General features: G+C 35.9%; 1 protein-coding gene across 2 annotated transcripts in view; it reads right to left on the bottom strand.

Annotated features, from left to right (window-relative positions):
• The window catches only part of LOC119071456 (lachesin), a 188497-nt gene that overhangs the window by 79775 nt on the left and 96620 nt on the right, over positions 1-12102 (bottom strand). For both annotated transcript variants that reach the window (XM_037176309.1, XM_037176308.1), the window contains 2 exons: positions 2351-2479; positions 2146-2286 (listed from right to left, as the gene is read on the bottom strand). In XM_037176309.1, the coding sequence (XP_037032204.1) occupies positions 2146-2286; positions 2351-2479 (270 nt within the window). The remainder of the gene's footprint in view (positions 1-2145; positions 2287-2350; positions 2480-12102) is intronic.

Here is a 12102-nt window from a genome sequence, read left to right as displayed (position 1 = left end):
TATATTCGACTATTCGATTGTATCCGAGTATATTCGACTCTATCCGAGTATTATCAACTCTTCGACTATACCCGAGACTATTCGACTGTATCCGACTATTCGATTGTATCCGAGTGTATTAGACTATTTGAATGTATCCGACTATTCCATTGTATCTGAGTATATTCGACTATTCGATTGTATCCGAGTATATTCGACTATTCGATTGTATCCGAGTATATTCGACTATTCGATTGTATCCGAGTAAATTCGACTATTCAATTGTATCCGAGTATATTCGACTATATCCGAGTATTTTCAACTGTTCGACTATACCCGAGACTATTCGACTGTATCCGAGATATTCGACTATTTGACTTTATCCGAGTATATTCGACTATTCGATTGTATCCGAGTATATTCGACTATTCGATTGTATCCGAGTATATTCGACTATTTGGACTTATCCGAATATATTCGACTATTCGACCATATCTGAGACTATTCAACTGTATCCAAGTATCTTCGACTATATCCGACCGAGTATAGTCGACTATATCGAGTAGCTTAGATCATATATCAAGTTTTATTGTAACTGGAAGATATAGAAATTGTAATTGGTGGTAATTATAAATCACTTGATCCATATAAGAACGTACACCATCGCAAATGTTAATAATGTTATTATTTTTATGGAAGAGTCAGCGCCGCAGGCCGTGAAGAAATTGAAAAAATAAAAAAGCGGGGTCGAGGGGCGGCAGTCCCCGCAGAGGGGGGTCAAGGGGGGAGTATCCCCTTTGAATGTTCGGGGGATTAGCGCGCTCATTTAATTTTACTAAGCGAATCCAATGAATTAGCGGTAGCGATAGCGTCGTTAAAAAAGTGGTTGATGAATGCAACCTTGGGTACAATGTTTTTTTTTTATGTACACTGTGGCACATTTCCGCCAATTTTTCAGTGTACAAACAATTACATTTTGTGTTCATAAAGTAATTTTTAAGTACGAAATGTTTTTTTTTAGTACAAAATGGATGGTATAAAATGGAAATTTTAAGTACAAAATGTCATTTTTTGTGTACAAAAAAGAATTTAATTTGTACAAAAGTCATTCGATTTGTACAAAAGTAAATGAACCTAATTACAGCCGTTTTATTCCGTTGGTTGCAAACTTCTGTAATTTTATGGGTATTGGCTATTCGTACGCAAAAAGGACTGCTTATGGAAAAAACGAACATGATTTTCGCGCCGCGCGTACGAAAAGACAGTATTCGTTGTTTTGACTATTCGTACGCGAGTGTCAATAGTCAAATCCAATGTGAAATGGCTAAAATGTCTAAAACAGTGTGGAATGGATATTCGCACTTGCGTGCGGGTAGTCAAATCCGCTGTGAAATGGCTATTCGCAGGTGCGTGCGAAGAGAATCAGCCAATTTTTTTTTTCTAGAGAAACGCTATATTCCGCGATGAATTCTTTTTAATTTTCAGCCTAGAAATACTAGAATCGAATTGGATTTGAAAAAAAAATTGATGTGCGTGCAAATAGTCTAAAACAGTGTGGAATGGATATTCGCACGCGCGTGCGAGTAGTCAAATCCACTGTGAAATGACTATTCGCTAAGGTTTTAATAGTATGTTACAGTTACATGAAGTATATAGATCGTGGATTTGAGCACTATTTCACAGGACTCTCAATGATTGACGCTGTCGGCAAGTCGGTCACTTCATCGAACAATATTTTCATGGACAATGTGATCGAAAATTTAATTTCCTAACAAATGATTTTGATTTTTAAATTCTCAAAAGACCGACTCTAAGGCAGTGCCATCGCTGATTTTTGCGGTAGTGACGATAACAATTTCCACAATCTATAACAAGCAATGTACGCACACGAGGGCCTACCCGACTTTTAACCTTTGTCAGACATAGTCAAACCGATGAATAAAGCACTCTCAGGCCGCTCTTGATCAATCTTGACCTAAGAATGCTTAATACGCATTGTCGACGACGTTAGTCTACATATAGGAGCCTATCCAGTTCATTAAAACTATCAGAATTAATTTGAAATGATTCTCGTATCAAAGCGAATCTACTACTGAATCTAATTTAAATGGTTCCCCAAACGATAATGAGAAAGAAAGGGATATGTTGACTAAAATATTGACATACTTTGAGGTACGATTTCTCCTCTATCTTTGGTCCAATAATTAATTGATTTCGGATATGCTTCAGATTGACATTCTAAAACCAGCATACGTTGCTCTTCGTACGCCCCAACTAGTTGATTCTGAACCCATATCATTGGAGGAACTGAAATGAAAAAAGCAGGTCAAAATTATTTTAAACAAATTTGTTATAATTTAGTGAACATTACAATGGACAATTAACATAACTCGTTTCGAAACTGTAGGCGGCCAACCATTGGATGCAATACATAAATAAGCACCCATATGAAGTCGATTCACTCTTGGTATGGTGAAGCTAGAACCATCCATTGAAAGTACTGCAACAAAAAAACGTTCAATTGTATTTTTGTGATACAATAGATAAGATTACATTGTTGGCTGTGGTTATTTGGAAGAGCGTCAAAACAGCCCGTTTCAGTAGTATTGCTTGCGTCTAAATAGCTGTTTAAACCCGTACATGGGTCTGATGCGTTTACCACGTTTTTAACACGTCGAGTTCGATTCCCTGAGTAAGAAAACTTTTGCCTATCGGTCGAGTAGTCCAGCGATAGTGTCGAAAAATTGTCTTTTTAGAGAGCTTTTCAAGTAAGTTGTTAGGATTACGATGCCGTGTGTAATTGATGGAATTCGAAGCAGACGGTAAGGGCAACGTGTTTGCCTATGTTCATAGATGACGAATCCGCAATAAAAATTTTGTCTGTCTGTCTGTCTGTCACGTTGATATCTTGAGTAAATCAAATCCGATTTCAATTTTTTTTCCTGAAAGATAGTCGAAATAGTGAGGCTAAGTTAGAAGATGGGCATATTCGGGTCGGTCCTTCGTGAGTTATGGCCTCCTAAGTGATTTAAGGTCTTTTGGTGATATCTATGGCAAAATAAACGATGGAAATGACACGGCAAATGATAGGTATTGTCAATACCAATCTAGGAAAAAAAAGTTTTTTTTAAATCGGGTGAGTTGGGGCCTTAGAAGTGAAAGTCTACTCGGCCCTATGTGTATTTCGCATATAACTAGAGTAAATTTGATCCGTTTTTCGTAATTTTTGTTTCATTTGGAAGGTAATCGAAGGCCGAATAGAATGTTGTTGAAAAAAAATTTAATTTGGGTCCTTGGACTAAGGCTGCTACTAGGGCCCTATGTGTATCTTGCATATAACTCGAAAAAACTTTATCCATTTTTCCTAATTTCTGTTTCATTTGAAAGGTAATCGAACACCGAATAGAATGTTGTTGAAAAAAAATTGGGTCCTTGGACTAAGGCCGGTACTTGGGCCCTGTGTGTATTTTACATATAACTCGAGTAAATTTCATTCGTTTTTCGTAATTTTTGATTGATTTGGAAGGCAATCGAGGGCCGAATAGAATGTTGTTGAAAAATAAAATAAAATTTTGGTCCTTGGACTGAGGCCGATACTAGGCCCTATGTGTATTTACTCTCAATAAATTAAAATTTTAAGGCTATTTGAAATTTTTGTTACATTTGAAAGGAACGTCGTACGGGGCTTCGTAATTGCGCTATGCGCAATTTCTAAGATGTACACATTTGATAATAGTTTTACTTTAACTACATTAACGGGCGCAATAGGCTTACGGTCAAAGTAGGGTGACACACGCTAGAGATGTGCGGGCCGCCCGAAAATGTCGGGCTGTCCGAGTTTTTATCCGGCCCGATCGAGCTCGGGCCGGACGGGCTTTGAAAATGGAAATATTCTGTTCGTGCGGGCTTTTCTAATTAGATCCTGCCCGAGCACCGGGCCGGACGGGCTTTGAACTAAAAAGATTGGGCCGCCCGAAAAAAATTTAAAATGTAAAAATAATCTAAATCTAAATTTTGGAAATAACTATCATATGCTTATGCATACACCATCATCGACTATCAAACACGAACTTGCCTACAAAAACGACGACGATTTCATCCAACCTCAATTTTTTTTGTCGAAAATTGTGACGGATTTAACAAATTTTGCAAATTAAAGCCGCTTCGCGCTCATTTAGGGGGCTCATTTGACATACAAAAATTGTTTAGGTTGTCATGTCCTGTGGATGAAATCTGCCACTTCATGTGGCCTTGGGACAGAGATATAACACAATACTGACAATACTCCTTCTTGTTCTTATTAGAATAACTAGTACAGTTTGATTTGATATTTGTCATAATTTGTATTATTTTTTCTGTACCATTGCGAATATTGTAAATTTGTGAAAAGAAAAATGCAACGTACCCGCAGAATTTTTCTTTTCACAAATTTGCAACTTCTTTGAAATTTTTCGTACGTTTCGTTAACATTCAGTTGTACATACCAGTCAGTTGAACTCATTTGAACTTGTAGAATATAATCAAATCATATCCGACTAACGTCTAATGCTACTTGAAAATGCGACGATGGTATATTTGATATACGTCTACTTTTTCAAGGACTTTTTCAAACGATTGAAAATTTTCGGGCTTTTTCGGACGGCCCGGAAAAAGCCAGGTCCGATCCGGCCGGGCTCGTATCGGGTTGGGCCACAAATTGGTCGGGCCAGTTTGGATCGGGCTTTAAAAGTGAATTTCGGGCCGGGCTTCGGGCCGGACGGGCTTCAAAAAAACCTCGGCCCGCACATCTCTAAACACGCACTAGGGTCCACGTACGCAATAGATATGCGGGTTCGTACGGGGCTCAGTCGCAGCAAACGCTCCGGCGCGGCTGTTCTGATGGCTCGTTTTTTTAATTTGTTTGGTGATGTCGACATTACTTTAACGGAAACTCTAAATAAGGTAGTGTGTTTGACTACGTCCAAACGAAGTTTGTTTTCTAGAGAGATTAATGGTTTAAAAATAGTATATTTTAACATAGCCCAATACACACAAGGGGTGTCCGTACACCGAGAGCGAAGCCAGATGGAATTACACACTTTGTCTTTGTGTGTATTGGGCTATTTATAACATAGTTTTATTATAATAGATGAGAGTGTGTTGATGAAAACGTCATAACAGATTCATTTTTGAACAACCGATTCATTTGGCTCCCGACCGATTAATTATGACACGAAAACAAAAAGTTGTATTATAAAGGGTCAGTCGGATCTTTGGATGAAACGAAGCCTACATTAAAGTAAAAATGAGATATTTTTGCTACGGTACGTTATGTGATAGTAAAATTTTATATAATTGTATTATATACATACATTTTTATTCCCTTGACTGTAAGTCAGGGTCCTATGCCCGAAAATACCCTAAAATGTTTGTATGAAAGGTTGAATGATATGTTATGAAAAACGGAATTGTTTGTCCCAATTAGGGAATGAAATACCGGGGCGGTTCTTTGGAACCGGTTCTCGGTACTGAAATCGTGGAATCGGTACTCAGTACCGGTTCCAGAGGATTTTTTCAAACTACCATATTTTAAGAAGTTTCGAAGTGCATGCTGAAAAATCACGATTTTGAGAATCCTTAGCACGTCTGTTTTTATATATTAAGCCCGAATTAATATACTTTGCCGCTAAGGACGACATCGCGTTTTTGTCATAATAATTTCAGCAATTAAAACAAACAAATGATACAAAAGACTTTGCACAATAATTTGAAAAAAGTTTGATGAAGTAATAGATTTGATAATTTTACTGGTGCCATCCAAATTTCTATGACAGGTTAGGAAACAAAAATGATAGTAATTTTCCTGACTAAATGCTGGTTGACATTCATAAGCCATTGATTTTCTCCCTATCCAATAAGTTTACTACTTGCCTGACTGTTTTACATAAATTTGGCTGGCTTAGAAGCTTCGGTCTTCTTAATAACGTTGTCAAGCACAGTATAACATAGTGCCGTTCTTTTTCTCTTCAAAACAGTTTTTCTTATTTAAAGTTTTGTTGTCCAGGTTGCTGTATTATTTGAGTATTTGGAACCAATTTGGTAAGTGTGACAAGAGCTTTACGCATGGAAACAGCTTTCGACCAGAAAAAATGTCGTTTGTAGGAACCGGTTGCAGACTAAAAAGAACCGAGTTACGGTTCTCAAAGAACCGGTTCTTGGTACCGGTTCTGCATTCCCTAGTCCCAATATTTTGCTTGTAAACACGATAACTTGAGTAATTATCAACCAATTACTAATTTTATTTTTTTAATCGATGCAGAATTGAATTCTTGAGGTTAAATTCGAAGATGGGCTATGTGGGATTAAGGATCTGGAAGTTATTCCAGAAAAACATTATTTTCCACTTTGGGAAATTCAATCAATCGAAAAACATTACTTTGATGGAATTTGATTTTCTCGGTTAGTTATATCCATCTATCTATTGGCTATAGTCTGGGATAGTCAGGTGAAGTCAGCTATCACGCATGATAGTTTTCTATAACGGTGGTAATCAGCTATCACGAGCAAAAGTAGCAGATTTCAAACCATGACATAATAGTATTTGACATACTTGGTCAAGTAAGTGAGTCATGATTGCACGAGTTTGAATGTGTGCGAGAGTATTTATCTGAGTGTGAAAGTTTGTGGAACGAGTGGAGCCGAAGGCGGAACGAGTGGAATAATTCACACGAGGATATTTACGAGCGCAAACATTCAAACAAGTGCGTATGAAACACATTTTATCACATTAGCGTTCGGTAACGTTGAAACCACAACAATAAATTTTGATCACACACACACAACACGCAAGACACCATCGATCAATTATTTTAATTCTACGATTATTTACTGAGCTGCACAAAATTCAACTATAAAATTATTTGCACAACACTATAGATCAGTGTCAAATAACTGTTCTTCTCTCAAAATAGTGTCAAATGAGTTGTCAATTTCACAAAGCTAACCTCAAACAATGACAGCTCCATATAAATTTTTGTAACATTTTGGTTAGCTTTGTGAAAATGACAGCTCATTTGACATCTCAAACGACATTGACAATGATCCATTTACAGTTGAAAATCTAAAACGTTGAATTTTAAGAGAACAGTTAACTAAGCAATAGCCAACCATGATCAAACCATTAATTTATCGGTATACACTTCGCGACATAAACAATGAGTTTTGAAATAAATTGGCCGCACTTTACCATCACAGTAGTGACTGTAAAGTACTTCACAATCGCTGCAAACAGTGACCGTAAAGTACTTTACCATCACTGAGTCGCGTTCAGCAATAGCAGTGATGACAAGTGACTCTTACGAGAGGTGGTATCATACACAGCAAAGTCAACTTACCGGGTGCTGATGTGATAAAATATTTATAAAATTTTATGAAAAACCATTTTCTGAATCGTTATTCAAATGTATGGAATGACACAATCAAACAGAAAACTTTGAATCTCCCATGAGTGTGAAGTTTTCGTGAAGTGTGAAGTTTACGCACGAGTCGTGCTATTTTATTCACGATTAAAGGTACTGTGAATGTAGTAAGTACCGGGGGCTTCCTTTTTATACATAAGTGTAAGGGAAGAACGTCTACCGTACTATTTTATACTTTACTAAAGTGAAAGAGTCCTCTAATTGTTCCACATTCGCATCTTACACGAGTGGGAAGTTTGCGGGCAGAGCGGAGCAAGGGCCATAATTCACGTGAGTCCTTGTCTATTTATGATTTATTGTTGATTGAAAATCTGGCCGCACATTTACAAGAAGATAGAGAATAGAAAAATCACTTTTCCAAAGAATTTGTACTCAAGCGAAGTTTCTTATATCAGTTATTTGTGATGTTTCGGAAGCTTAACAACGGAAAATAAAATGAAATTGATTAAAAATATATTAATAAAATTATCAGTCAAGGGACCTGACCCGCCCAAAACGTGGGGCCTCGTATATATATACGTAATCTATATGATTAAGGTTTATACGGTAAAATGAACTGAGATGTGTATAATAAGGTGTTTATGTGCTATAATGGAAGCGAGATTAAGGTAAATTAAATATTTACATATGTTTCCAAATTTGTTTCAGTATCTCTAGGATTGCGTTATTCAATTACAGAGATTGCTGAATGAGTATTTTTGGTATAATGCTGAGACTGTTCCTAATCTCACTTTTTTAATGAAGCATTAAAGGTAAACACGCAGATCTCATTATTAGGCACAGATTGTTGATAGTGAGTACATAATTAGAGTTTCGCTTTGCCATATATCAAGAAATCACTTATAACCGAAAATTTTTGTTTGTTAGTGAGAGCTAATGTTGAAATTGCAGTGTATAGGACGAAATGAATCATTAATAACATATAGGTGATTGTAGTCATGGAATATTCGAACTAAAGAGGCACGATACATAACAAGAAAAGACCATCTAAAGCCTAGTGAGGTTTTTTTTTTCATTTCTACATTTCTGATTGTTTCTTCTCGTTTCTATTAATGCTGAACGAAGATGTTTTTATTTTTCAAATTTTCTGTATTACAATGATTCGGTATGCTTTGTTCATTTTATTTCAATTGCCCACTTAAATTATGCTGATCTGCGTTGTTTTCCACGTTAACATCTTCATAATTCGGACTGTGCAATTAAAGTAAATAATATTGAGGGATTTTTTTTTGAAAAACAGCCTACCGAAATCGGACGCATTTTCTATTGGAATTTTTTATATATACCTAGAAAGGACTTCGACCCTAGAAGCCAAAATCACTTTCAAAAAAATTCTTCGAAGCTTGTGTGGCTAGAGTGAGGTGATCAAAAACCGAAAAAATTCACTTTTCTTACAAAAATTTCTCCAGTTACACGAGCCGTACAGGGTAGTGTGGGGTGTCATTAGAAAGGTAATCACATGTAATATTGAGCCGAATAAGGACTAATTGGGTTTAAAATTCATCTACACTGAAATTTGTCCTACTGTCCTACGTAGGGCACGTCAGGAACTTTAATTAAGTAACAATCAAGCGAATTAAAGCGGATTTTGAGCTCTAAGAGTAAATTAAAATAGTTTTCGACCTAACTTCATATGATTATTGACTTATATTATCAGAGATGAAAGATATTCTTGGACATTTTGAATATCTAGTTATTTCATGACTGGCAAAAGCGTGTTTTTGTTTGAGCCACGCAAATGCTGTATTCAGCACAAACCTTCTGCAAAATAAAGAGTCGATACAAGGAACAACAGCCAGTCAAGGATAGTATTGATTACTATATAGGGTGTTATAAATATTCACATAACTGATCGTCTGCTGTCACTTTGTCACAAACTATCAGGTTTATTTACCAGGCTGTAAACTTTAGGGAGGTCACGCAGATACAGATACGCGGGTGACACACCACACTTGATGATAACATGGCGGATTTCATACAAAAATTCACCTACTGTGATGATTGTCATCGCCGTGATGTGGTGAATTTTTTTTGTATGTAAAATCATCAGACGTGGTGTGTTCCCGCGTATCTAATAAAATGGCGGTCTGCGTGACCTCCCCAAAGTTTACAGCCTTGGTTTATTTAGATCTTCAAAGATTCTAAGCTCAAAAGTGCTAGAGAAAAAAGCAGCAGAACGAAAGAGCTGATCGTGAACATAAGGACAAAAATGCGAAGGAAGACAGTATAAGGGAAATCGATAGATCGATTGGTCAGGAATTGACAACGTTTAATGTGTTGATCGACAGTAACAAATGTTTGAGCAAAGCTGTAAATTCACGGCAGAGTAAAATAAACCAGGCAGTAGCGGTTCATTTTTGAAACGTCAAATAAGGGACCTAATACACTGTATAAAGATGAACTTAAATGAACACTGACATAAGAATAAGACTACTAGATTATTCAGGTCCCTAGTGAAATCAAGCGCTCCTGCCTGGTTTACTTTACTCTGCCGCGCCGTGTGTACATTCCAACGGAACCGTGGAAATAAGTGAATTGATTAAGACACATGCAGTTCTAACAGCTGCAATCAAGCGAACAAAGACGAAAATCGAAGAATTGAAAAAACAGAAACCGTAAATAGAAAAATACTTATCTATGCAATCGAGGTACTTTATTAAAGGGCCTATCTAGTTGATATTTTAGAATTTAAAATAGGCCGTTTGTCATAATACACATCGTGAGCATAATAAAGTACTTTGCATTGTGTCAAATACAAGATTTTATGCCACAGATGCATCTAAAGTTTGCAGTGGCATAAATAACTACTTTGAACCATAGTTGCAATGTCTGTTATTTTCTTTCATAAATAAAAAAAAATGTCCTGCGGTAGGACACGAAAATTTTAGTGTTTAGTGCTTCGCTTCAAATTCCAACTGTTTCGTACTTTTCAACCGGAGATTTTTTCATGTATATTTGTCGAAATAATTTTGTGTCTACAATTCAAGTGTACTAAATATTGATTTTTAGTTAGTTACCCCGCTATAGAAAAATACAATTGACGGAAATCCTGCTTGCAGACCTCCCCTATTTAATAGATAATGAATTCATCCCCGTTATTATCGTGTTTAATTCGGTTGGATTACAGCTTGCGCATTTTTCATTTAAGGGATAGTTTGTTTCATTTTTTTAATCATTTGTTTGCTCTGATTATAAAGGCATCTACATGTTAATATATGACTAATATATATATACGTACGAATGAGTGGTAAATATAACATTCCACACAGCTTTTCTGTATTTGATTTGAACATTTTATATACAATTTTATTATGATCAATGAAAATTCATTGTGCTTTGTTGTACCAAGCTACAACACATTCACATTATTTTATTTTAACAAGAAAGAAAGAAGAAAAAATGAAGTAGAAAGTGAGGTTATATGGCGCTCAATCTATGATATTAAAATAAAAAGAAAAAAAAATGTTCATTTCGTTCGTGGGAAAAACAACGTATGTTCGACGAAATGAAATTAAAACTTTTTTCTTTTTCATATAAATAGCACACACTTTTAAAATATCCTTTTTTTATTTTCTTAAGACAGTCATGGAACGCAACACCATTTTTACTCTTTTTATTTCATTTTATGTCTTTACTGAATTTGTTTCCATTTTTGGGGTTGAGTGATTGTATTGTTTCTATGCAAAAATTTAGTTTGGAAATTAAATGTAAATTCTTTGACTTATTCCTTTGGTATTGTTCTGAAGTCAAGTTTTATTTAAATGCGACGGTAGTTCACGACAATTTTAATATTTTATTAACGACTTAAATACTTTCTAAGTCTTTCGTACCTGCGGAAGGTTAAGTAACTTGGGTTTAAATTCTCAATTAATTGGCAATTGATACAATGAAGGTTTGGGGTTGGCTTTATATATAGACCCCGTATTGTTGTTGGAGAAAGCGTCGCTGGTAAATACGTTAATATAATAATGTGATCAAATAAATGTTTTTCTTTAGGTAAGGTTCAAGTCACGAATCTGTAATTTGATGCAAATTTGAATATATAACGCCGCTTCTTTTCGCTAAAATCTATTTCTTACAGAAAAGGGGAAAACAAAACGCAATGTTACATGAGTCGATATTCGCTTTATTTATTTTAAATTATACCAATAACTTTAACACCACCGACCAGGTTTTGCATGCTAAACATGCATCTTCACGGGTGATAACCGATTTTCATTATTATGAGAAAATATGAGAGAATGTAACGAATATAAAATATATATAAAATGAACAGAAATAAAGTAATGTAAATGAAAGCGATCCCAGTCATTGAGAGTCTGATAACAAAACATGTAACGGCGAATAGAAGTAATTGTGACAATGTTTTTAGATCCGTACAAGGGTCCTACACGTTTACGTCTACGTTTGCAACACGTCGAGCTAGACTATCTGAAGAAAGGGGAAGCTATTGTGGTTGACGAGAGATGCAAAATTAGCGTGAAAGATTTATATCTGTCTGTAGACTCCTAATTTGAGTAAAACGCCGAAAGGAAAGCTGAGTTCCAAGAAGAACAAGATGGGCCGAGTAGGTCCAGCGATAGGGTTGAAAAAGTGGTGGTCAAGGTTTTTCGCATGTTTCCGCGGAATTTTGGCAATAAAACATGTATAATGAAAACTAATGACA

The sequence above is a fragment of the Bradysia coprophila genome, assembly GCF_014529535.1.
Source record: "Bradysia coprophila strain Holo2 chromosome IV unlocalized genomic scaffold, BU_Bcop_v1 contig_5, whole genome shotgun sequence".
Classification (NCBI taxonomy): domain Eukaryota; kingdom Metazoa; phylum Arthropoda; class Insecta; order Diptera; family Sciaridae; genus Bradysia; species Bradysia coprophila.
Note: the sequence above shows the minus strand (reverse complement) of the source record. Positions and strands in the feature narration are given on the sequence as shown.